Below are 27,795 nucleotides of genomic sequence, written 5' to 3' on the forward strand. Positions count from 1 at the left end.
TGTTTTACATTTAAATCCTGGAATTTATTTGTGCATATGGAATAAGGAAGGGATCTAACTCTACTTTTTCCAAATGGTTACAGGACATAATATTTGAAACAAAACCATGCAATACACAATTCCTAGCAAGGGTAAGAATAAGAAAATTCTTTCATAATGAGAGCAGGTTATTTTTCTCTTTTTAAAAATAATTTCTATATAGGGTGCTTTCCTCCATAAGACTATGAAATTATTGGATTTTCTTAGTTCTTCCTGGTTTCTATCACCCAAAATAATGAAACATTTATTTCTCTTCTCATAATATTAGTGAAAGAAGAATATTCTCAAAGGGAGTGGAAATAAAATGATAAAAATAATGACATGTTGGTGGCACCAACTCCTGCCCATGGCTGGCAGGAAGGAGCTATAAAAAAATTTAAACTCTTATTCAAATATCAAATCATTACGTTGTACAACTGAAACTAATACAATGTTACATGTCAGTTATATATCAATTTTAAAATCTATACTTCTAGATATTTAAGGACAAAGCAACACGGGGGGAGGAGGAAGCATATTACAAGCAATCTGTATTTTATTTGTTTAAGCCTACTTTAAAAAAATTAGTATGACTTAGCAAAAATATACAAAATAGGAAATAAATTAGAAATAAACAAGAAAGATGAGGCAAAAGGAAAAATAAGAGTATGAACATAATTAAGAAGCAGGAATGAAGCTTTTAAAAATTTTAAAAGCACCACATTACTCTGTGCATTTGCTATGAATGGGCCACAGATTTATCTCTGAGTTTTCAACTGTTAGTGCAGGATCAAACAATCTCAGTCACAAAACGCAAAGTATCTATAAGAAAAAAGCAAGGCTTGGGGGTGGGGGCGGATAAATTAGGAGTTTGGGATTAACATATATACACTACTATATATAAAATAAACAACAAGGACCTACTGTATAGCACAGGGAACTATATTCAATATCCTGTAATAACCTATAATGGAAAATAATCTAAAAAAGGATATATATGTATGTGTGTATAGGTATATATAACTGAATCACTTTGCTGTACACCTAAAACTAACACAACCATTGTAATTAACTATACTTTAATTTTTAAAAAGTCTAAAAAGAGAGAAAAAGAAAGGCAATTTTTCAGAGCATATTACACAGAAGTGGATATCAATGGTTGTCTTCCCAGAATCCATTCTGCCCTTCATCTTTTCTAACAGTAACTCAATTTTGCTCAGGTATCTACCCTTCCTCATGCAGAACTTGTGATCCCAGAGGTGAACTGAGTAATATAAGCCAACCAGTGACAGGTTCAGGACTGAGTACATGATTGAGAATCAGCCAATAAGACAAAAGGAAATGGTTGCTGAAGAACGTCTGGGAAAGCTGGGGAAGTTCTTTCTTGGCTTTAAGACAGACCAATGTCTCTTACCTGCTGAACGTGAAAAGAAGCTGCAGGTGCCACTGGCATCCATCTTGTAACCACGAGGTAAACCAGCCTGAGGAAAGACAAAACACATTAGATGAGATCAGCTAAACAATTGAAGGGGATTGGAAGTCCTGATCACACTGCATCTGAAGTCTACGCTACTACTAGACATCTACCCCGATGAGATTCACTGTTTACCACTTTGATTCTGGTGTCTAATACTTGAAATTTAAAACATACTGATACATACACCCTCAAGTGTATGAAAACATGCTCTTTTCCCTAATCAACTCAGATTAACATTGTATAACAACACACCCTCTCCCATTCAACCATCTACACCACAAATATTTCTAGAGCATATATCATATGCCAGCCTACTGTGCTAAATTCTGGGAATATAATAATGAAATGGTGATGCAATAAGTGCTATGAGAGAGTGCTTCCTACCAGGGACAGGAAAGGGAATCTAATATATTCTGGGAGCAAGAGGCATCCCAAGGAAATTCCATTTTCACTATTGATTAGTTTTTATCTATTCTAAAATTTTATTAAAAATGAAAATAGTACTCTCTGTGACTGACTTCCTTCACTCAGCATAATGTTCTTGAGGGTCATTCATGTTGGTACATGGAAGTGGTTCATTACTTTTTGTTGCTGAGTGGTATTCTATTGTATGAATATCACTATTTTCTATTTATTCTCCCTGCTTACTGTACCTCTTATTCTCAATTTCTGCCCTCCTCTACTGGCTTCTTACATATATCTCTTTGCATCATTTCCTGTGTGATTGCTCTAGGAATTAAATATATACCCCAAACTTCTCTAAACTCTCTTTAGATTTAATATTATATTACTTTATGTAAAATGTATGAATCTTATAACTCTGTATGTCCATTTACCTCCCCTTACCTTAATGTTACAGTTGTCACATGTATTTGTCTAGGTTGATAATTGGGTTTTTTCTTTCAACACTTTAAAGGTATCATTAGCCTCTCAGGTTTCTGATGATGTGTCCAGTCATTTGAATCTTTGTTTCCCCAATGTAATGTGTCATTTTCCTTTTAATGTTTTCAATATTTTCTCTCTCTCTTTTTTTTGTGGGGGCGGTGGGTTCAAACTTTCACTATGATGTGCTGAGGCATAATTTTCTTGGTATTTATCCTGATTGGAGTTCTTCTTGCATTTCTAAATATATGTCTTTTAGTAAATTTGTGAATATTTTTGCCATTTATTTCATTAAATAAATGTTAGGCCCCATTTTCTCTTTACTCTCCTTCTGGAACTTTAATTATGTGTATGTTAGACCTCTGGATATTGTTCCACAGATACCAATGATTAAGTTCATTTTAAAAGATATTTTCATCTCTAGTTTATTGTAAAGAATATTATAAAGCATACAAATGGACAGATGAAGAGGTACATAGGTCAAGATCCAGAAGGGTCCCTGGTACAGGAGCTTCTGTACCCAGGGAGTTGGGGCGTGCCAACCTCCTGACACACAGATGTGCTCACCAACCTCGATACTCTCCAAATTCCACAGTTGAGGGGTTTTTTGGAGGTTTCAGCAAGTAAGCATATTGATGAAATCATCAGCCATTGGTGATGAATTCAATCTCTAGGTGCTCTCCCCTCCTGGGAGGTCAGATGGAATTGGGGGAAGCTGAAAGTTCCAATCCTCGAATCATGCCTTGGTTATTCTGGCAACAAATCCCCAATCTGAAGCTATCTAGGGGCGTCCAGCTATCATTTATCACATTAGCATACAAAAAGACAGTAATCCCTCTGCAGAAGTTCTTGTGCCAGGAACCAGGGACAAAGACCAAATAAATATTTACTATATCACAATATGACAACCATGTTCATGGATTAGAAAACACCATGTCATTAAGGCATCAGTTCTCCCCAAACTGGTCAACAAGGCAATCACTATCAAAATCGTACCAGTCTTATTTTTGTAGAAATTGACAATCTAATTTTTAAATTTATATGCAAATCAAAAAATTCTAGAACAGAATAGCCAAGATAATCTTGAAGGAAAAAAAAGTAAAACAAAATTGGAAGACATCAATTACTGAATTTCAAAACTTACCATAAAGCCACAGAAACAAAGCCCACCTGCTGATTTTGCTTACATGCAACTGAGACCTATATTTCTGTTCCTTATATAGCAAGGAGTCTTATACAATGAAAGGATATCGTACAGATCTCCTAAGTTAAGTCAAAGCCTTCCCAAAGATATAAATTGACTAAATACACCTTAATGTCATCATTTGGTAATGCTGTCCATAGTAGAGAATACAGCCAAAACAATAAGAAAGTTTTTAATCTCAGAAGAAAATCAGTGGCCTACTATAAATTGATTTTCAATTCTGTTTACCTTAGTCCAATATTTCACAAAGTGCATTACTTGATAATCATGCTTCACAGGGAGGAAGGAAGGAGGGGAGGGAGGGGGGAAAGAAGAAATAAAGGGAAGGAAGGAGGAAGGATAGAAGGTAATTCTTTTTTTTCCAGGGGGAGGGGGAAATTAATTCTCAAATAAATTTGAGGAATGCAGAGTTTAAGAAACTTTGATTTCATTTGTCTCAGGACTTCCCAGAAACTTTAATATGCTAATATGCACTGTAAGTCTCCAAGATGGCAGAGAGTGTAATTTTGTCTTTGAAACCCTTTCTAAAATTAACTAGTGTTCAGTGGAACAACATACTTTGAGAAATGCTTTCTCAGGCTAATGGAAAAAAAAAAGCCATAAATATAAATGTATTATTTTTCTGACTCAAGAGTGATGAGCTAGTCTAGTCTTGAAGCTTATTAAGGGAACCCTTATTTTTTAAGGGATATGAACCATCTACTTTTTAACAAAAAAAAAAAACCACAGGACTGAGAGGAAATGTGCTCTCTTCTAAACAGCTGTGTGACTTTAGGCAAGTATCAGTTTAATCCTTTCTAATCCAATGTGTTTCCTATAGCTGTAAAAGCAGAAATCCCCTGGTCACAGGGTTCTTTGTGGTGGCCGAATATAAATGTATCCGAATAACAAAGAATTAAAGAGAATACAAGTGTTAGGATGGAAATCCCCAGACTGCCCAGTCAGAAATTCCCTCCAATTGTCCTGGTTCTTGCCCTTTGACTACTGACCACAGCTTGATGTTGGGCTTGGTACCAGTGTCCCCACAGGCAGAGTGAGGTCAAGGTGCACATTGCTGGGGCAAAGGCATCAGAGGTGCCAAGGAAGATGGGATCTACTTTGTCAGCTTTCCACCCCAAGGCTGAATTCACTCATGCCCCCTCCTCAACCAGGCCTATGGGAACAGTTGTGGAGAAAAGAGGCAGAGAAGGATCTTTAAAGAACGTAAAGTTATAAAAATCCAGAATAATACAGATTGGCCCTAAGGGGAGAATCTGAAAAAAAGGCTGAGGAGTTTGTGAGAATACATGCTCCAAAATATTTTTCACCATATTTTTTTTTCATTTTATCTTGTTAAAGTGAATTCCACTAATTAGAGACTGATTTATTGTAAGCTGATTTTAGAATATTGGAAATATCTCTAGGAGGGTTAAAGAACTATCAAACATCCATCTGGAGTGTGAATTTTCTGAATCAGGTCATTTTTCTCTTAATATTTGAAATCACTTGCACTCAGGGAATAAGATTGTGATTGACAGTGTGAAGAATAAGAGGTTCCTGGGTTGGGGAGGAGGTTGCTGCACTTAGGGGAGGGCCTGATAGGGAACAGGTGCAGAGGAGTGACCTAGAGAAGGGCAAAAGTGGAAGTGTGAAAAAGGATGACATTTATGACAAATGATCCAACTCCAAATGCCTCCTAAGTCCTATCCTTCTTCCATCTCTTCTTCCTCCTTCATTGTATGCAATCCTGCTCAAAGGGAACCAGAAAAGCTGGGACTAGAGTTAAGCAATATCATGGGTGAACTTGGTTTTTATAAGCTAGTCTGATAAGCTAAAAACCACCTATCACCTATACGTTTGTGATAGCCAAACGTATTCCAAATTCCAAAGGACCTCCTTACAAGAGAAACTGGCGTATACCTTGTTCATGAGCTGAAAGTTTCCAATAATATCTAGTCAATAAATAATTCTAGGTACCTACTATGTGCAGGCACTGCTAGGTGTTGAAGTTACAATGGAGAATGAGAGACGTCACCTCTTTTTTCACAAAGCTTAATGATCATGTTTGTATTTCAAAGGTCACTAAAGTGCAGACAGTGGGCTCGAGGGAAACAGGACTGGAGCCAGAAGACAGCTAGGAAGCAGTTTCAGAAATGCAAAGAAAGACTCAGTACATAATCTTCATTGAACATTTCTGAGTGGAAGGGCATTAGCAAGACTGTAGTCTTTTCTATCTTTGGCAGAATGTGCACTTTGATTAGTGGAATAATGGGCCTTTTTTGCCTCTTTGTAGGTTTATCATGAATAACTGGCTTGGTTTTAATACCCTATGCCAATACCTGTTAGTCTTTGGTTGCTTCCTCTACAAAAGGAATGGCCACAGTAAGCCCTCAAGCACAACAAGCAGGTGCTGGCAGCTGAAAGTTCCATCCTGCACTGAAGTGATAAGAGTAAGAGGGTATGGTTAAGGCAAGCATATCTGGTACCCTCTACTGGGGCAGGCAGTGACTTTCAGATCACCTTACAGGTTATGGGAAGACCACAGAATCAGAGCCCTATCCACTTAGACACACCTCTCAGCCATTTCTAACCATCTACCTGAGTGTTCCACATGCTCTGGTGACCCACATTTTGAGTCCTCTGCATTGTGTCGGGCAAATATTAACATTGGTTGAAAGGGTGGACATACAGTTTGTTTATGGAACAAGCATGTGCTCATGTTCTCCATTACATCTGACTTCACTTCTCAGTGTTAATTTTTCTCCTGTTAGTACTTGTCCTTCCGTGCTTAAGAAGTCTGGCTTCTTTTACTACATTATCATTTAGCCATCCTTCCTCTAGGTTCTAACACTCCAGTGTACCATGGATAATTTGATTCAATTTAAAAGGTATTCCTGAGCACCTACTGTATGTAAAGCTCTGCCCTGAGTGCTGTGGGAGCCACAAAGATTATGAGGAGAAAAGTGGCCCTTCCTTCATAGAGTATTTCTTTTGACCTCTCTGGCACCACTAAAATTTTCTTTAATCCTCTATTATTAACTCCCTAGTTCTCTTCCTCTCAAGCTCATCACTGCCTCTGAAACAGAAACTTCTAGGCTATAGTAGACTGTTGCATTAATGGTCCCTGAAGAAAACACACCACTCCCTAGGATAGTCCCCTCCCACACTGAATCTGAGCTTCGCCATGTGACTTGGTTTTGACCAGTGAACATTAGCAAACACAATGCAAACAGAGGTCTGATAAGTGCTTGTGCGCTGCAGCTTTCTGTCTTGGAAAACCACCACATGGGGAAGCCCAGTCCAGACTCCTTGAGGATGAAAGCTCCTAGAGAAAGAAGCCCAGATGTCCCAGCCTTCCCAGCGGAGCCCAAACACCTAGTGGACCTCCCAGCTGCTTGCAGCCACAGAAGAACCCAGGTGGGACCAACAGAAGAACTACCCAGGCCTGGCACAGAATCATAAAAAGTAATTGCTGTTTAAGCCAAAGTCCTGGTTGTTTCGTCATGCAGCAATTGGTAACTGAAACATATGCCTTATTTCCGAGGCCTTTCTCTGACTCTGTCATGGAAAAATTCCATTTTAGTCCTGAAGGTGTCCAGTCAGCTCTTCAAGCTGCTATGCTAAGGTCTAGTTTACAAGAAGGAAGAGCATGGGCTCTGGCATCAAGGCCTCCTTGGTTACAGGGCCTTGGACCATAGACTTAACCTCTCCTCACATCAGTTTTCTGTCATAGAGCAGCATTTCTCAAAATGTGGTCCACTCCTATCAGAATTACCAGGGGTTTTTGTCAAGAAATAGACTTAAGTGGCTATTTTTATAATAGCCAAAAACTGGAAACAATGTCAATATCCACCATCTGGGGAAAGCCTATGATACATTCATACAATGGAATACTAGTCAGCACTAAAAAGGGCAGAGCTACTGATACACTAACATGGTTCAGCCTCTCAGATGCTGTTTTCAGCCTGCCTCAGAAGAATACATATTGCATGGTTCTACTTGTTTTAAGTCTCAGAACAGGCACTACTGATTTGTGATCATCAGGCAAAACAAATTAATGAAATTAGAGCTGAGATCACCTGAGTGGGAAGCAGGAAGGACTGACTGGGGAGAGGCATGAGGGAACTTGCTGGCATGATGGAAATGTTCTGTATCTTGATTTCGGTGTAGGTTACACGAGTGCATGCCACTGTCAAAACATCAAACTAAAAACCCCAAATCTGTACATTTTTATGTGAAAATTATACCTCAATTTTAAAAAAAGACTGCAGAAATCACACAGATTTGGGCCTGCTCTGTGGGCTGGATAAAAAAAGCTAAAGCTAAACTGGCTTTCTCAAACTCCTATTTCACCTACTATGTGGAGAAGTTGGAAAGCTGAGAATGTATTTCCCAGGTATGCTCGCAGCTAGGCTTCTGAGTGTGAATTGATTCTGCCAGTTTGGTGTGTTCAGGAGAGATGTGGAAAGTGGAAACAAGGCAATTCCACTTTGCCATCTTTCCATGGAGCTTCAGGCCAATACGTGGGCTCTGACATATGGGAGTGCTGACAGACTCCACACTCCACTGTGGGTGGGTGGGTGGCAATGACAACTGTGACAGCCTAACAGGCAACAGTGGGAGACTGACAGGTCACCAAAACTCTGGATCTCAGCTGCAGTCCAATGACCTTGAGACCAAAATCCAAGTGCCTTCCTCTCCTCCAGCTCTTCCAGTGATTTTGTAAGCACCTCATTTCTTGTTCTAAATCCATTTTTGCCTGAAATACCTGGAGTAGTGTCTGATTCCTGCACTGAACTCTAATACAGAGCCCCAGTCCAGAACCAATGGGGTAATGGTGGAACCTAGCGATTCTATCACAGGAAGTGATTCTGAGCCTCACGTGAGATCCTACAGTTTAAAAGAAAGCACTTGGCATAGAGTAGTCAATAAGTTGAGCATCAACTACGTTATTGGGACTGCTGGGTTAAGTCACTGAGATTATTACTGGACGGAACGCAAGGACCCATGAAAGCCTAGGTGCCTGGTGCAAATGCACACTCCTTTTGAAAAACGTCAACCAAACTCACTCTTTGCTGCCTAAATTGCCAAGACTTGTGCCGTTGCCATCAGTTGAAGTCCATCATGCTGTCTTAGCCACAGCTGTTTGGACCAGAGACTGGAGAAGGAGCCAAAAGGCACCAGACTTGGGCTGGGCAGAAGGGATGAGAATAGCCCTACAGCAGTTGTGCTGGATTTCCGCCAACCCCGCCCAACTGCCTTTCCCACATGGTCTCTGGCATCTGCTTTGAGCCTACTACAGTCCCTTCTCCACGGTGATTCTGAAATCTCAAATTTGCAAATCGGATCATATCACTTCCCTTCAATGGCTTCTCCTTGAATTTGGGATTAAATTATAGGCTCTTGAAAAGTTTAGCCAACAAGGCCCCTGTGATCTAGTCTACACCTGGTTTTCTGGCCTAATCTCATGCTGCTCTTTCCCTCACATCCATGCCATCCAGATTAAGTTCTGTTCTCTGTGGATTTCCCCTTGTACTTTTTCCTTGGAACCACTTTCACAATTGTAATTGAATAATTTGTAATTACTTAATACTTTCCTCCCACACTAGCAGTAAGCTCAAAGAGAGTGACATTTGTGTATCTTGTCAGTTATTGTGTCTCTGGTGCCAGCCTCAGTGCCTGGCATATAGCAGGTGCTCAGTGAATATTTATAAACGAAAAAATGAACCAATACATGTTCATACTCTCATTGCTGAGCGTGGTGACTCCTTGGAAAAGCATCATCTATGGCAACCTTAGGTCTTCGTGACAGCCCATTCAGCTCAGAACCAGTTAACCTGTTTAACCTGCAGGTTGATGATGTTCAAGATAAAAAAGTAGGATTCTGGCAGTTGTGACAGGCAGGTGGCACCATCCAGGGGTCCTGGGGTTATTGGGCTGAGAGATTAGATTCAGGTGCAGTTTTTGTCTTAGCCTCAGAGTAAAAGCAGAAACTAGTCCTATTGGTTCTCGGCTTCCTTGTCCACCCTTGCAGGTGCCCTGTCTGGTACTTGTCACCCTCACCCCAGGAGGCTGCAGCTAAGAGGACTGTGTGAGACATCTGGCGCCAAAGGGTTTGGAAAAAATTAACTAGTTTCTGGTGGCACACATTATTACCACAAGTACCCATTTATCAAGAACAGATTCAGAAAAATTAGACAAATTGTACTTTTTGTGTGATTCCGCATTTCAAAGGATTTTCATTTACAAGGAAAAAGCAGCACCCAGTTTCCACCCAAAGCAAAGTCAGCTCTTAACACAGCTTGGAAGGTCCCAGAAAAATCTTTCAGCCCTTCTGAAGCTCCTCAGGTAGTAGAGTCTCATCTCCTGTGAAAACACCCATCAGTGCCTTCCTGCAAATTCTACACATGCCTGCTCTAGACCCAGAGGAACTGCGTGAGGTTTTTGCTTTTTGTGAGAGCTACCCACCCAATACCCCGTTTACTGACTAAGACTCTGGCTGGTCTCTGGACAGGGGCAAAGAAGAATGAGACCTAATATTCTCTTCAAAGGACCAGTCACTTGACAGGATTAACAGGCTCAGAGCCTGCAGCACCTACTCCCTGTGAGGATTAGAAGAGATAGTGTACTTAGCCCAGAGCCTGGGAGATGATAGCTGCTCCAAAATGTTAGCCATTATCATCATTACTGAGGCTGAAAATTTTGGAACCTCATACCATAAAATTATTTCTGGTGTTTACTTTCATCTCAGAAGCTTTTTTTCCCTAATCTCTTAGAATTCATAAAAATACGAAGCAAACTTGCCTCCTAGAGAAAAGGTGGAGGTAGAGGCTCCCTTTTTTGTTTGTTTTTCTCTTCTCATTCTTTATGGTTTTCCTCAAAAATATTCATCACACACCTACCACTGCGAGGCATCATGCTGAACACAGGATATTACACAGTCCTGTAGCACCTGTAACTCAAGGGTAGGCACCCACTGAAGAAATTACACAAATTTTCATAACTAATAGTTCAACAGTGAAAGAAGGACTGAACAGAAGTACTATGAAAACACAAAACAGGGTACAGACCGACTTCGTTTGGGAGGTCAAGGGAATATCCTTGAGCAAGTCATGGTTGAGCAGTTTTGAAAGATGGGTAGGAATTAATTAAGCCAAGGCCTGGATGTGAGACATGGAGGCACCACTGCAGGCCGTGGGAACAGCAGGAGCAAGGATTTGGAGGAAGCAAGGCAAGTTTCCTTTTTGCCAGTGTTCTATGTGTGTTTTGGGTTTGTCATTTTTGCTTTTCTCTATAAACTAGAACCATAGGACTTATTAAGCCTAAACATGATGTTGTAGAAGATATTGGAATGGAAATTCTGGGACCTGGGTACTAGTCATTTTCTAGTCAAGTCATTATCTGGCTTCTGTGTGTAGGTATGACAGCTTGATTCTTTAATTTTTGAGGCTTCCATTTCTTCATCTGCAAAATGGGGGTCTTAGAATAAATGATCCTTAGGATGATTCTAGAGACCGCGTACACTTTTAGGAGAGTAACTGACGTATGTTGGGTATTTACTGGACTTCACCGTGTATAATAACATATTTCTAGGGTCTGACTTCTCCCCACCCTCCTGAGCATAACTAATTGGTTTGGGGATAGGAATGGACTCAAGCTGGGCCAATCAGATTTTATTTCTTGGGAATTTTAAATTAGGCTAGCTCCTGGAATGAAGGAGATAAAAACTGAGAGCTTGCAGAGAAACCACCTTCTTCCCACTGATTAGACTAAGCAAAAAAGGGAGGATTTCAGAGAGAGAAGAAAGAAGCTGCCTGGGCCCTGACAGCTTTCAGGTTCTTCCCTAAGGCCAGCTGTATGCATACCCTTGCACTCCACAAGTCACCTCTATATCCTTTTAATAAATTCCCATTTTCCTTTATGCTAGCTTGAATTATATAGTGGATTGTAACATGTATCATGTTTGTCTAACAATGTGTTCCCCACCCACCTTTTTTTATTTCCCTGGGGAACTCCTCCTTCAATTTTCATGAGGTTCCAATAGGATAAACCATCATGGATACTCCCCTCCAGGGTGAGTACATGATCCAGGGTGGCCAATCAGGGCACCCTATCTGCCTGGCCACAATGGTCTGTTGTATGGGCACATGCCCCAAGCGAGGCCAATCAATGTCTTCCCTAGGATTGATACAGGGAATTGGAATGGAAAATTCTCCTTCTGCTGGGGTGGCTAAACTGAGATGATGTGTGTTTGGGACTCAGCCACTTTTTTACCTTCTTTGTGAAGAGACCCTGCCTGCAGAATGACACCCAGCAGAGACAAGCCAACCCAAGAGATGAAGAAAGACCTTGGAAACATTGAACCTGAGATTTTATTCTGCCTAAAGCCAGATCCACTCCTAGCTTTTCCAGTTATGTAAGTCAATAAATTTCTTTGTTTAAGCCAGCTGGAATTGGGTTTCCATCACTTGCAATCCAAACAGCCCTGACTCATGTAAGTTCACTTCTATTAACTTGATCACCAAAATCCTAACTAAAGGGACAATAAAAATCAATACATGGTGTTATGAAGTCTGGGAGTTAAGACAACTATCCCTATAGAATTAAAAAGACCACTATTCAGGCAGGGGCTTCCACCTGATAAAACTTCTGGTCCACTTGCTGCAGGTGCATCAGCCTTTATTCTATCAGCTGAACTATGTCCCCCACAGGCAAAAAGAAAAAAATGTTATGTTGAAGTCCTACTCCAGTACCTCAGAATGTGACCTTATCTGGAAATATGGCCACTGAAGATATAATTGGCTAAGATGAGGTCAAATTGCAGTAGGGTGGGCCCTAATCCATTATGACCGGTGTCCTTATGAGAAGATGGCCATGTGAATACAGAAACCCAGAGAGAACACCATGTGAAGGTGGAGGATTGGAGTGATGTCTCCACAAGCTGAGGAATGCCTAGGGCCACCAGAGCTAGGAGAGAGGCATAGAAGGGGTTCTCCCCTCACAGCCCTCAGAAGGAACCAGATCGGCCAACACCGTGATTGTGGACTTCTAGCCTCCAGAACTGTGAGACATTAAATGTTTTTCTTTCCTTTAAAAATTTTTTTTAAAATTTCTATATAATTTTTAAAGGTTGTTTTCCATTTCCAGCTATTATGAAATACTGGCTATATTCCCTATGTTGTACAATACAGCCTTGAGCCTCTCTTATACCCAATAGTTTTATGCTTCCCATTCCCCCACGCTTATATTGCCTCTCCCTGCCTCCCACTAGCAATAAATCAGTTATTTTAAGCCACTTAACTTGTGGTACCGTGTTACAGCAGCCCTAGCCGAGAAATAGTCTGCAAACCATGAAGCACTGTTTGGGTGATGGTTGCAGATACAGAAGGTGCTGCACTTGCTGCCTCCCATCAGGGTTGTAATTTTTTTTTTTTTTAACATCAGAACAACTGTCCTTAGACCACCATCCTATTCCACTACTCCCCCTTCACAGTCCTCCTTTTACTCTAGGGAAGCTGGAGGCCTAGATGGAAATTCTGATTAGAGAACTCATAGGCAACTCCAGTGGATCTGGGTTCAGAGCCCAGCTTCCAAGGGACTCAAGCATCTGAAGAAGAGGGTATTTGTTGACTGGCTGCAAGGTGGGAAAAGGGAGACAATGAGAACCACTTGCCTTAGCAGAGCCAGCAGCAAGCCAGGCACCCACAGCTGGCACCAGAGGCCCTGTTCCCAGCCTTTGTCTGGGCAGTGTGTGTGGTAACCATCCTGGAGAACATGGGACTCATCCTTCTCTATTCCCAACAGCCAGTCCCACGACCCAGCTAGCTCAGGTTGGCCACCCCAGGGCCTGGGAAAAGGAGGGGAGAGGTGAGCTAGACAAGAAGTGAAACAAGTACAAAACCTGCCATCTCTGTCCCTCGGAGAGACACACAGGAGAGGAGACTGAGCTTGGACATCTGTTCTCTGCAACAAAGTAAAAGAATATGGAGAGCAGTGGTGCATCACCACTCAGGATGGAAGGCACCCATGCTGAGAGCTACACGGTTCCACTGGAAGTGGAGTCTCAAAGAGCCAGAGAGAGATTCAGAAGATGAGCTGGTATTTGTTACTCAAATATTTCTCCTCTAGTTTTTCTTCTGAAAAGACCATAGTCTCCTCCCTCATTCGCTAACTCCTCACTCTACCTATTGGAAGGACCTCCCCACCTGGACACCACAGGCCCTCCAGTCAACTGTGGGAGCAGCTTCTGAGTGCATTTTCACGCCTCATCAAAGGATGGGAGCATGGAGGGGAGAGGGTGGGGAAATACTTTCCTACTGAAAAAGAATAACCTGAAGATCAACAAGGAGCAAGTTGTGGCTTTAGAAAAAAATCTCCTCCTAGGAGATGTCATATACTTCATTCCAGCAACGGCTCCATTAAATTGGCATTTACTGATTTCGTGTTCAAGTGAGGTCAGCTCCAAGAAGTAGATCAAGCTGTTCTTGTCCCTTAGTCCAGACGGCTTTGGGTGACAGAGATTCCACAGGCTGTAAGTGAATCCAGGTCAGGCTTCTCTGCAAATGTGAGCCTCCCCCAGTCACTGCCTGTGACCTGCGGCCCCAGTCTCCCCCTTCCCTGACCCCATCCCACAACCACCCATGCCTCAGGGCCCCGTCCAGCCTCTTCACTCACCTGTGAGCCCAATCAGAGTCCTCAGCTTTTTGGAAATCTCTGGGTATCTAGGTGTAGGGGAGATGAGGGAGCTATGGGATAGGATCACACCACTTGAAGTTCTTCACCAGCTTGAGAAAGGTTGGCATCTCCAAGGCCGCCAAAGATGGAAATTATCTTGGAGGGGAAAAATAAAATACTGGGCCTGAGTTTTTTGGTTTTTGTTTTTTGTTTTTTTGCAGGGGGGACATTGTTTGCAGTTTTGGATATACTACCTAAAAGTATGTCAAATCATGAAGGTGTAATTATCCTTAAAGACAACCCACTCACACACCATACCATGCACTAGCATTGCTGTAGTCCCAGTGGAAATTTAATCAAAAGACCCCTGAGGGACAGAGAGTTTTTGGCCAGCTGCCCTGTCCCCAGCTTGCTTCCACACTCCTGTGCCCCACCTCCACCCATCTGGGCATCTCCTTCTAACACCCACCCCTTGAAAGTTTAGAGTTTCATCTTACTCCAGGTACCTCTCTTTTGCAGTTCTCTAAAGGGTTTGCTTATTTGATAAGAGGAAATGGGGGAAAATGACTCAGTTTTATCCCCCTTTACTATCTCTTTCTTGTAGACTCTATAAGAAAAAACTCAGTGGTCCAGAACTACCAGTATCCTTAGATGTACCAATGATTCAAAAGGGTACATCCATGGCCACTGCCAATCTGGACACTACAGATTTCACTTGGTACAAGAGAATAAAGACGAAGTAAAGGTGGGGATAGACACAGGACTTTTGGGGAAGAAATCAGCAGAGGGAGAGAAGAGCAAAAAGGAAAGTCCCAAGTATAGCTGGGACCACCAGACATTCTCAGGCAATGGCATGAAAGGCTTCTCTGCTTATGCAAATAAATAGCATCTTCTTCAAAGTAATTTATTTCAAGAGAAAATAAATACTTCCTCAAAGTAATCTTATTTCAAGAGAAGCTGTGTGTTATAAATATTTAGGAAACCCTCTGCTGCCTTTAGGATTTACACTTTTTTGTTCTAGATATCTTCAGCAATGGCAAATCTCTATTATTTCAGGGCACATTTGATGACAGGAACAAGTCATTTGGAGTGAAGCCAAGAAGCTGGGCAATTCCCTCTTAGGTGTGGCTGCCCTGCCTTAGTGATTATTTTTCTCTTACACCTTGTAACGTTGCACAGAAGGGAGGAGGCCAGGCTGGTGGGGCAGTGATTATCATGCCCATCAGCCAATAGGGTCTTGACAGTGTTAGGTCCAGTGGACCAAGTACATTGCCAAGTAGGGTCAGTGCCACTGGGAGAAAAAGTCTTTATCTTTTCAACCCTTAACTTTTCTGGGTCTGTGGCAGACACATGTTTGGGTCCTAAGTCTCCTCTCCAAACCCCAGCTCCCACCTAGTTCCCCATCAGAGGTACTTTGCCAGTCTTTGTGTTCAGGGCCAAAAGGGATTGACCCAGTATCCTACTACTGCCTAGTGCCTCCTCCTAAATCACTTCAACAATAGAGAATAGATAAAGCAAAAAGTAGAAGTCTCCTCCCCAATCTCACAAGCCTAACCTACTCCTAGTAACAGCCTAGTGTGTTTCCTTCCACATGGTTTCTTTTTGGGGATTCTTAAGCATGCCATTTTAACTAAATCAATTGCATATATTTTGAATGATAGAAAAAGAGTCCACTGCAGTTAGCACCCTGACACACCCTCTGCAAAGCCTTAAGTGGGCTGTGATTACCCTGGGCCAGGATGGCCTAACTTCTAAGTCTGGGGGTCTCTTGGTGCAGCTACAACACATACCAACCTCAGGTCCTACAAAGCCCAGATGGGTTGTGGGACAAGTGAGGCTGTTCTGCTGGAGAGGCTGTTCTGCTGGAATGCTCAAGTGGCAGGATCAGTGGTGCTTGCTGGTTCCAGCAGCCAATGGTCTAGGGCCAGGATCTGATTTGATCTCTTCCCTGTCCTGGCTGAGTCCCTTTGCTTTCCCATTTCCACACCTGGTAAATATAGAGCTGAAATAAGAGGGAGCCAGATAGTAAGATGTCCAGGAAAATAATCTATAATGTAATGGAACAGAGAAAACTGTATCAGCACTCTATTCAGGGAGCATCCTGAATATTCCTTTAGGAATATTTCGATAAGCTGCTGGGTGTTAAAGAAGACAGAACATTTCTATAGTATATGTTTGTTGCCTTGGCCTGCTCAACCTCCATTTCCTCTCTTTTGGCACCAGAAGCAGTATTTTCCTTGGGGAACTACTTTCCCCACTTTCAGTGCACATGGTTTGGGAGCTTGACTCCCATGAGGCTTAACTCCAGCAGGCTGTAGGAGTTGGCATGTGACCCAGGCATGGTCAATCAGAGCAGCCAATCCTCTGGTTATAGTAATTGATTTCTGGTTGAGCAAAAGACTGACCCAAGTCAATTCCATGATGTTCAACTTTTTGGGACACTGTTGGGAACTGTTAGACAGAGAAACTGTGAAAGGACAGGATGTCAGCCAAGAACTGCCAGCCTATTGCCATCATCAGTGGGAAGACCCTAGTACAGAATGGAGCAGCAGAAAGAAGACAGAAGACATGGAGCAAAAGTGATGGGTCTTGATGACATCATTTGAGCCCATGCATCCAGCTATACCCAAAGTGGGATGCTTCTCTGGACTTTACCCTTAAATGAGTCAGTACATTGCTGTTTTTGCTTAAGCTTGTTTATTTTCGGTCACATAAAAAAAGAAAAAAATCCTGACCAATATAACTTTCAAGGAGAATGCTTGGGCAACACAGTAAGATAAAGCAGGGCTTTAGTTCTGCTGAGAAGACATGAAAAACTGGGATGCTACCTCCAGCATCCTCCTTTTCTACCCTTTCCTCACAGAAATTATGTTATCCCTTCAGCTCCGAATAAATACTAAACAAATATTAAAGAATACCCATTTGAAAGGGCACCTGTTAGAGACACCTGCCTGACATGGTTCAGAGCTAATGGAACCAAAAGCTCTGTGCTCATGTTCAAGTTTCTTCACTAATCATGTGAACTTGGTTAAGTCTCATAGCTTCTCTAAGCCTAAACTTACATGTCCATGAGGATGAAATGAAATAACATTTGTGAAATTGTTTTGAAATCCTTAAAGCAGTGAAAATTGTGAGTCAAGGAAGTCTGAACACTTGCCACCTTGGAAGGCTGCTACTTTGTGGAAGAAAACATCCTAGGGAAGAAAGCAGCACTTTTTAAAAATCTCCAAGCAAGGAGACTGAGATTGGACAACATTTTATTATCAGTAAATCAGTGATGCCAAATGAAACTTCTCTTTGAATGATGATGAACAGCTCAATAACTGACCTGACCTCCAGTCTTCCCACTTCTCCTCTTTCCCAACCTACCCCTTCCCCAGACACAAGCAGACAGCCAAGGTTTGGGCCAAGAAGTTCAAACCTTCCAGAACATTCGAGAATAACCACTGACCGACACAGGTAACCTACAAGAGACCACTACTTGGGATTGTACAAAATAATTGTACAATATAACAGTCAATCCAAACTTTTTAAGAAAACATGAGGACCTCTTTTAAACACCTACATTTTTCACAGACACATCTGTTTCTACATGATAGAACTTGTTGATTGAGAAAGTACTTTATGGAATAAGTATAAATTTAATATAATAATTTAATTTAATTCATTTTAAAATGAATTTGTATAGGACATCTGCTTGTTTTTCACATCCTTCCGCACTCTTCTTCCTCTCGGGCAAGTGGACAGGGATTTCAAGTTTGCGTCATTATTTCCTAACCTAGGTCACAGTCCAGCTCTGATTGAACCTTTGCTGCTATTCCACCTTCTGAACTCCTAAAAGACAAATGCAGGACTGCAAATAGCACCCACTTAGCTTGTCAAGAGTGGCAAAAGTTTATCCCTGACGTACAGAATCAGCAGCTTTAAAAAGCACCCACGTAAATTCTACATTTTAAGGGAGGCGGCATCACAGGCAGGCCTTAGACTTGAGATTCGTCTTCATCTGTGACACTTCCTTCCACAGGCCCCAATCACATCACCCGGTGCTTGTACATATGTGTCTGTTTGTTTAAGGGAAGGTGTGGAGAGTGGGACAAAGGGGATACTTGAACTTTATTTGCCTTGGGGCTGATGGAAAATCATAGCAGTTGTACTTGAGATTCTGAATATAAGTAAATATATACACAGATAGAAATAGGTATAGAACTATAAAAACAAAATAGTGCAAATTATTTGGAAATAAGAGAAATACCTATCATGCTCCCATCCTAATATCTGTCATCACTTACATATAGCTTCAATGCTCTTCCAGGTGTAACTCTTTACGTTGTTGTCATTTTAATTCTTGCATTCCTGGCGATGGAAAAAAAGTCTCACTCTCCCCACCACCAGCCCCACCCCGACTCCTGAATCTGTCTTTCCAGAGGTTGGGAAAGGTAGAACCATGACGGAGAACATGAACAGACATGGTACGGGGACCCTCTTTCCTCTAATCCGGCTCCCTACTCTTCCTCCTGGCCTACAACCCACATGGTGCTCCCACACCCACATTTGTCACTGCCACTTCTTCTCCCTCAGTGTTATCATCTGGGTATGCTCCCCTTTCTAGTCCAAGAATACCACTGGCTAAAATGCCCAGTGTCCATATTAACTTTGGCTTTCTGGATATAGCAGTCTTGCCTTTGTCAAGCAACATGTGTCAAACTGACTTAATCCTTGTCCACCCAATTCTGTACCATAACACCAGAAGACTTTAGATGGTGAAAGATGGTGGTGGGCAGGCAGTATTGTAGGATATCCTTTCAAGAATATTCAGGGAATTAGGTAATGCAGCCAACAGTGGACAACTGCTGTTTCTGCCTTCCCAGGGTCCATTCACTCCTTTGTAAAAGCATATAGCTTTTCCTTTGAGAATCACTTTTCTGTTTCCTCTCAATCCACACAATTTGGGTGAGGCTGACATCCCTACCACTCCAGGGATGAGAACAGGACCCAGATTTGGTCAATCAAAACATTCCAGAGTCAACAGAGGGAGACACAATTCTGGGGGACTTTTTTTTTTTTTTTTAAATATTGGGTGGAGAGAATCTCTCTGTCCACTAGAGTTGCTGAGAGAATTGAATATTAAAGAGGTTGCCTGCTGGAGATGGGCAAGGACACCCAACAAAGCAGAACTGAGAGCTGGGAGAGAGCTAAATTCTGATGACACGTGGTTGCTTACAAGGTAGTTGTGGACTACAGCGTAGCCTGATGACACAAGTTCCTCAGTTTGGTTTGGTATACATAGCAGCTCTAGGCCCTGACAGTCCTAAGGCAGCCGCCTCTTCACTTCACCCTAACTAGATGGGTCCTGTTGGAACCTGGTGACTTCACAGAGATGCCCGTAGGCCCTCTTTTTAACTCTGTAACATTTGTCACAGGGCAGTCTGACCCCAACCTGTGTACAGGTGCCGTATCTTGTGCTCTGGTCTTCTAGCTGAGTACATCCAAGTACCAGATGTAAAGATACACACTGACTCATGTAGACATTAACATGTTCAGTGGAAGACTGCTTTGAATCCTCATCGGGGATTTAACAGCAAAAAGAATCCTAAGCCTTTAATACTTAGTCGCTATGTTTAATAAGTCCTGTCAATGCTAAGGTGGACAGTAGCTATTTCTCATTTTATAGATGAGGTGGGGGATGTGCCCAATGCCACGTGTCTACTGACACAGCTAAGATGCAAACACAGGTCTCATTCCTAAGCATGTGTTACTTCCAGAGCTCTAATGAAGCTAAAGAAACCAAAAGCTTTCCTCACAAATGACTGAATTAATCTTTCTTTTTTTAAACAACTTAAAGGAGTTGTTTAAAGGAGCCACCGCCACGGGGCACCCCCACATGTTCTCATACACACAACCCAGGGTGCCTCCCGTCTCCGCACTCCACACACAGCTGTTACTCAGTTCTCTTCCCTGTTAACCTATTACGGTGTACACTGGGTTCATCTCTTGAAGTTTGGTGTGGCCAAGCACCCAGGGCTGTATGAGAACGTGTCGCAGAGTGCCCTGTGCAGGTGGGGGCTCCCTCAGGAGCTGCTGAGTCTCTAAGACTGCAGAGGTGGCTCAGTGAGTGAGGAGGGCTTACACAGTTTTACTTTCTTGGACAGCATCACCAAACCACACAAATTAAAATGTAGCCACACGCCAAATTTCTGAAAGGCTCTTTATAATTCTGTCTTTTAAATTGCTTGGTTGACCAGCAACCCAGTTAATACATGATTAGGTCTGATTCCTTGCAATCATTGTGTGTGCTTGGAAATACTTGTGAAGAAACTCTCACCTCTATTGTTCTCAACATTTTAAGCTTGGAAACGGTTGCTTTTGTGGATATTTAATTACTTTTGCTCTTTTCTTTGCATAATTTGGAGCCAGAATTTTCTCCCCCTTTTTTTGGTAAGCCTTTCCATTGGTTCTTCAAAGCTTACAGATCTTAGGCACGATGCCTTTAACTGCCTAACAGGTCAAACAGCAGAGAGGTGGAAACAGCATGGAGGGAGAGAGGAGTATGTGGGAAGCTGCGGGAGTCAAGTGCACCCAGCATTTAAAACAGCCTGAGGTCAGCTGTCATGACCTTATGTTGGATCCCTGGTGCAAGCCAGGCACCATTTCAAATATACAGTCCCCACCAACATCTTTCCCTAAAGACTATAAAGAGATGTTTTCAAGATGTCCTACCATGTCCGGCTGCAGATGCAGCAGGAACAGGCCGCTGCCCCTATCATCCCCTTCCTTTGGGGCAGCATCTCCTCCCCAGGTGACACCAGTTGCCTAAATGGCCCCTGCTGAGTCCAGCAGTAGGACCACCACCCTCACTGCCGTGGTGACAGGGTATTCAGAGTAGACATTAAAGTTGCCACATGTGTCATGGCTGGGCTGGTTCATTCAAGAGAGCCTCTGATTTCCAGAAATTTATATACCTTCATATACAATTTCCCAAATCACAGCAGAAATTGTTAACAAATTAACCAATCTGAATATTTTTAGATGTAAAACTTGGGAATGGGGAAGAAACACAGGAATAGAGTATCCTGAGACCTGAGAGAAATATTTCAATGTTTAAAATAAAAATACTCATGCCAACTAACCTATCTGCCACCCCAAGTAAGCACAGATGAGGATGGGGAGCAGGAGAGGAGGCAGTGATGGGCATCTCTCTCATCTTTCTGGCACCATCTCACACAGCCACCCTGATTCCACAGAGGAAGCCCAAGTGTGGGAAGGTGAATTATTTATACCGTCACAGATGGTTAATTCCAAGCTGGGCCAGAAAACAAGCTGGGCCACTTACCTCCTGGAATCACCATCACCTCCCCTGCAGGCTCCACAGAAGGGTGTCAGCAGAGCAGGATGCACATCTAGAAACACCAGCATCGGAAAACCCAGGAAGAGAGGAAGCGGCCCACGTGCCAAAACTCTGGCCTGGTCCATCCACAGGTGCTGACCCAAGGCCCGTGCCTCAGGCATGGGGTCAGGCTATCTGACCGTTAAGGGCCAAGTGCGACATGGAATTAGAGCAGCCCCAGACCCAGGCAGCCCCTGACCAAATGACAGCTTTTACTTGCTTGGGGTGATGTGGCTTGGCCTCTGAAAGATGCCAAACACTGATAAATTGTTCCACTTAAATGGCTTCTTAGACTTGGCCAACTGGAGTTCAGGAAGACCCGGCTTGCCTACTGACATTTCCATTAGCTATTAGGCACTTCTAAAGAATAGGCCAGGGTCATCTAAGCATGGAAACCCTGCCGAAGCACAAGTTATTTCTCCTCCACCCTGGGGTCAGGTGAGGAACAAGGTGGGTCCAGGCGGCCTGTGGTGTTGCTTTCCTGCTCATCACAGACTGGCCCAAGTCACCCACTGGCAAATCCACAGGTCTTCAACAAATCACCAGCAGGTAAAGTCAACAGAACCCCACATTCTTAGCCTTCCACCATGATCAAACCCCCCGATAAATCACTTCTGCACCCTGCCTTGCTCCCCTCACCTCACCCAGGTGAAGGCCATGCCCACCTTGGGCACAGCCAAGACTGAGGTGATTCCTTAGTTCCCTGGTGTTTCCTTTTCTCCGTCTACCTTCAATTCTGTCCACTTCTTCAGGCCTCCTCTACTCCATTCTGCTACTTCCCTCCCTGCCTTGTAGCAACCTCAACCCTTCCCCTTGGTCACCACAAAACAAACTGCTAGCACTGGCCTCACCAGGAGCCTCCCAACACAAAAGACTGAGCGGAAATGGCCACCTCACAGTCTTCCATTGTACGACGACAGTGAGACGATAGGTGCCGTGGTGCAATCTAAGTTTTGGGGCTTTTCTGGTTGGGTCTGTAGTCAGTGATGTCCTTCACCACTTTTTATCAGAAAAGACTGAGACAAACAAGCGAACCATGAGGTTCAGCTGCCCTGAGGGCAGTCTGGATTTCAGCAGTGTCTCCTATTGCTCTTTCCCCTTTGGCATGTCACGTTGCAACACCCTAGCTTCCTTCCACCCTTATCAACTGACTTGACAAATATGGTAAAATAATCATGATGGAGGGAGGCTGGCTGGTGTCCACACAGAATGTAGCACTGAAGGATGATGAAAGACAGAAGCAGGACCTGGTATATGACAGGGACACAAAGGCAATGATTCTATCATGACCCCCAAAATGTCACAGGTGTATCTGCCTTTAAAAACAATCACTAGTCTCACTGAACTCGAGTGGTCTGTCTCTGTCAGCAGAAGGGAGCAGACAGGCCAAGACAGAAGAGCAAGCCCAAAATGCTGGAATGTCTCATCAAACTACACCAAAGGTAGCTGGACCAACCAGGAGCTAAGTTAAGAACAAGGCAGAGACTGCAGGAGCTGAAAGTCACTAAGGTGTACCAGCAACTTCTACTCAAGGGATGGTACTGCTTCTCTTGGGCATCTGAAAAGTGGCAGGGAGTAGGCTGTTTAAATAAACATGAAATCTGTCCTCCTATTGGCAATATCATCAACACTACCACTCCAGAAGCAGCTGTTCCAGATGGAGGGCTGGAAACCACCAGGCACATCTGTGTTTACAGCAGATGGGGCACATGCCCCTTCTACTGCTTGCAATGATCTGCCTGGAGTCTACATGCCACCCAAAACTGACTAGCAGTACCATTTCCAGAAGTTGTTCCAAGAGACAGAAAGCCCCTGTGGGACATATTCAAAGAAATCTGGCCCCTTAGTTCTGTCTCTGAGCATGGGCAGATCTGGGTTTAAATGTCAGCAGCAATAAATAAGACTGCAGCATATGTGGCAGACAGAATTCTCAGTTGGCCATTCAAGATTCCTGGCCCCTGGCTATTCAAACACTACCCTAGGTACCGGTGTGATCATATGACCTTAAGTTAGAAAGATTACCCTGGTATCACAAGAAGTCAGATTCAAAGCGTGAGAACTCAGTGCATGTTACACTGGCTTGAAAATGGAGGGAACCAAGCTACGAGGAATGCAGGCAGCCTCTACAGGCAGAGCGCTGTCCCCAGCTGACAGCCAGCCAGAAACAGGAACTCCAGTCCCAGGACCTACCAATAACCTGAATGATGCTGAAAGCATACTCTTTCCCAGATCCCGGCCTGGCCAACACCTTGACATTAGCCTTGGGAAGCCCTAAACAGAGAACCCAAGCAAGGCCACCAGGACCTCTGACCTACAGAACTGAGATAATAAATGTATTGTTTTAAGCTGCCAAGTCTGTGGTAATTTGTTTTGAGGCAACAGAAATCTAATACAGTATGTAAAGTTCTCAGTAAGTAGACAGCCCCAGTTCCAGATGGCCTAACCTTCTTCATTGTTAGCCTTCCATCTTCACATCCTCCCACAATCCCCAGACACAGACCTCCTCTGGACCCCTTTCACTGAAAAAGGAAAGGGTACCAAGAGAACTGGAGAGGCAAAGACCTTTCCTCACTTCAAAAGTCCACCCTGGGTGGAAAATACCCTTTGGAATCCTAATAGAAAGAATTAGATAGTACCCTTCTACCACCTCTGACTCCACACACACACCACATGTAGCCTCAGTTAGATGCAGGAGCAATCACATTGTGCAGTGTTCCTGCACTTTCTTGCTGGGGAGGCCTTTACCCTGGCCCGTTCTCATCACTGTGTTCATAGCAAGCGATTTTGAAGGGTGAGTGATGTCTCCATCTGGAACAAAAAGCAGGCTTGCTGTAAGAGGTGGAGTCCAAAGCAACCGTGTTCCTTTGTTGTGATGCAAACCCCCTGCGTATATGGCAGCTACATGGGCACCCCCCCCCCATGTCACCACTGTGGGACTCCGGGGACAAATAAACCAATACAAACATGAAGCTCAGGCTGCTTGCTGTGCTCTGAGTAATAAAGTTCTTTGTCTCTGACCCAGGACTCTCACATCTTCTGCTAATATCCATAACTGTAATAATCGAACTTAACAGCTTGCAAGTAGGGCAAAATTCGAGAGTCTGACACTACTACACGTAGATCTTTAAATCAGGACACCTAGTATCTTTACATTATCGATTTCAAAGGAACAAAATGCCCTTTTTGAATTTTTCTTGTGGAGATAATGAAATCACTGGGCTATTGTGAAAATAAAATAAGAAAATGCATAGCAGACCTGAGATATAGAAAACATTCAATAGTTGGACCCCCGCTCTCCCTAGTCACTCATCCCCCAACATCCAAGTACAGCAGCAGTATCTGTCTCCAAGACAGCAGTCCATTCAGAAGACAAGGGCTAAAAGAGGCTAATACTCCAATTTCCGGCATTTGCCTAACACTGCACTACTCATAAAGAACTTCCACCCGTATCATCTCATTCAATCCCTACACAGAAGCCAAGGTTCACAGAGGTCAGTCCTTGGAGAAAGAACGGTAACAGACTCCACAGGGCTGGAAAACAGCCACACGGCAGAAGCCCAGGGATGTGGGCTGAGGCATTGCTGACGTGCAGCTGTGATACTGTTCTAGCAGCCCAACTGTGTCCTGAAGGCGCGCTCTTCATCCAGGTAAGCCAAGGGAGCTCGCATCATGACTGGGCCTCCTGAGGAACGTCAATGCCCTGGAAACCACATGATAGAGACGTCTTCTAGGTCGATATCCTGATTGTCATTAAGTGGAAAATTAAGAAAGTCCTTAACATAAGAGGCCATCCCGTTCTGGATGAATTTGGTCCCTTTGGTTTCTTGGCGGCTTCTGCTTTGTCTGAGACCTTGGGGCCTTTCATTTTGTGACAGTGTCACTTGAGGGTCTTGCTGAGGTTGGAGAAGCCAATGCCAACACATGTCATTAGCACTTTATCCCCTCCCTTGAGTTCTTCACCACATGGCTTGGTTTCAATTTTAAACATAATCTGGAAAAAGCTCTTCAAATGCCGCAAAAATTCTATCCTAAAATAAACAAATAAATAAATAAATAAAAATAAATAAAGAAGGGAGAAATCAAAGAGGAATTCGATTTTTAAAAATATTCTCTTTCTCCGACTGAGATCCCAAGCTTTTAATTCCCCCAGATCAAGAAGAATGACTGATATTAAGAACTCATCAAAGCTGATTAAATAGCATTTATTTACAGCCTGCCAGATTCCAAAGAGGATTTAGACAGCTTGCAGAGAGGCACACAAGACAACAAGATAAATTAAATAAATGAATAAAAAAGTCAGAGGCTGGTCTGACACACTTGGTACAATGGACATGATTATGGCATTAATCTTTGAAGCGGCTCATGCAGAGAGAATCACGTGCTCTCACAATTCACAGCACCATGAAGTAAAGCCAAGCCGAACAACTGCTGCTGATGCTGAAAGAAAGAAGTGACTCTCTCTTCATTCCTCAACCTTGACAATGCTTGCACTCACTCAGCAAATATTTTTTGAGTGCCTGCTATGTGCCAGGCACTGTTCTTGGTGCTGGAGATGTGCAGTCAACCACAAAATCCCTTGTCTCATGAAGTTTTCAATCTAGTGCAGCAGACAAGATAAGTTAAATATCCTTGAAAAGCATATATACTTCCTCCACAGTAGGAAACTGAGATGAATTAAACAAGGCAAATGGGGAGGAAATTTGAGTATAACAGAATTTATGTGTATATGGCAAGAGGTAACACTAAATAAGGAGGCCAGGAAAGAGCTCACAGTCAACATGGAGAGGGGTTTCATGGGGCTGTTTCTTGTCATTCCCCTTAAGACAGAGCAGAGCGATGGCTTCAACCCAAGAGTATCTTGAGAACAGTAATTCCGTGAAAGGACCATGGTACAGGTATGCAGGCTTCCAGTGGCCTGGCCCAGCAAATTCAGCATCACCCCAGCTAGACTGACCACCTGGAGAGTTCATTAAACAGATTCCTTAAGGTTCCGATCAACTGGCAATTGGTGGAGAGGAAGTGTCCATGGGGAAGAGCCCAGAATATAACAGGTTACACGTCTCCTCTCTCCTTCTTACTGGGCCCTGTCTCCCCAGTGCACAGGGGACAGAATCATCCCTGGTGATTCTTATTGGCCAAATTTGGAAACAGTGGTTTAGTTAAGAACAGATGGTCTGTGCATCTTTAATGAAGTAGTCCAACTGTCCCCCAGTCAAACTATCCAAACAGTTCTCAACCCTGAAGAATGTACATGGAATCACCTGACAATCTTTCAAAATACTGAACCTGACATACAGATCAATGAAACAGAATCAAGAGTCAAGAAATAACCCACGTATTTGCAGTCAACCAATTTTCAAAAAGGGTGCCAAGATAATTCAATAGGGAAAGAATAACCTCACATGCAAAAGGAATGAACCTGGACCCTTTCCTCACATCATACACAACAATTAACTCAAAATGGATCAAAAACCTGCATGTAAGAACTAAAAACTATGAAACTCACGGAAAACACAGTAATAAATCTTCATGACCTTAGGTTAGGCAATGGTTTCTTAGATATAGCATCAAAAGCAGAGTGATAAAAAGTTCTAAAATTAGCTTGTGGTTACATTTACACACTTTGTGAATATACTAAAAACAACTGAACTGTTTACTGTGTGGTATATGACCTGTATCTCAAAGCTGTTTAAAATAAATATTTTATTTCTGAAGTTAAAAAAAAAAAAAAAGACTGACCCATGGCTCCTACCCTCACACAGTATATACCAAACTAACTGTAAAGTCTACTGCAATGCATTTTCCACCCTCTCCTGTCCCTTTGTCCTAGTTAATCTAGTCAAAGGAGGGAAAAGGAGAAAAGAAAGTCTGAAAAATTTTGCACCCTGCCTGCCCAAGACAGAGGCCAAGAGATGGAACAGTAACTACCCTAGAGAGAAGGGGTCCTGCTAATTGCTGCAAGCTTACAGAAAAACTCCTCACTTCTTTGCTCTCTTCCAGGATCATGCTATTTCATCTCCACCTTGAAAATAACATCCCATTTGTCACCTATTCTACAAAGCCTTTCCTGGGCAATAATCCCTCTGGGTTTCCAAAGCATTCTTGGTTTTGCTTATGAAGGCTAATGAAGTGCTTACATATAGTTGTCTCATAATTACTGCTCCCCACTTGGTAAAT

General features: G+C 42.9%; 2 protein-coding genes across 6 annotated transcripts in view; both read right to left on the reverse strand.

Annotated features, from left to right (window-relative positions):
- Positions 1–17,318, reverse strand: part of JAK2 (Janus kinase 2) — a 185,997-nt gene extending 168,679 nt beyond the window's left edge. For both annotated transcript variants that reach the window (XM_074361613.1, XM_045504961.2), the window contains exons 1-3: positions 16,029–17,318; positions 14,235–14,390; positions 1,433–1,499 (exon numbers count right to left, since the gene is read on the reverse strand). The gene's annotated coding sequence lies outside the window, so the exon portion shown is untranslated. The remainder of the gene's footprint in view (positions 1–1,432; positions 1,500–14,234; positions 14,391–16,028) is intronic.
- A 7,557-nt stretch (positions 17,319–24,875) lies between these two features.
- RCL1 (RNA terminal phosphate cyclase like 1) overlaps positions 24,876–27,795 on the reverse strand; it is a 55,852-nt gene continuing 52,932 nt past the window's right edge. For 3 of the 4 annotated variants that reach the window (XM_074361614.1, XM_074361616.1, XM_074361617.1), the window contains one exon: positions 24,876–25,646. In XM_074361614.1, the coding sequence (XP_074217715.1) occupies positions 25,496–25,646 (151 nt within the window). In that variant the 3' untranslated portion in view covers positions 24,876–25,495. Of the gene's footprint in view, positions 25,647–26,113; positions 26,216–27,795 lie in introns of all 4 variants that reach the window. The other variant, XR_012506355.1, reaches the window with a different exon arrangement.

This window comes from Camelus bactrianus, chromosome 4 (genome assembly GCF_048773025.1).
Source record: "Camelus bactrianus isolate YW-2024 breed Bactrian camel chromosome 4, ASM4877302v1, whole genome shotgun sequence".
NCBI classification, from domain to species: domain Eukaryota; kingdom Metazoa; phylum Chordata; class Mammalia; order Artiodactyla; family Camelidae; genus Camelus; species Camelus bactrianus.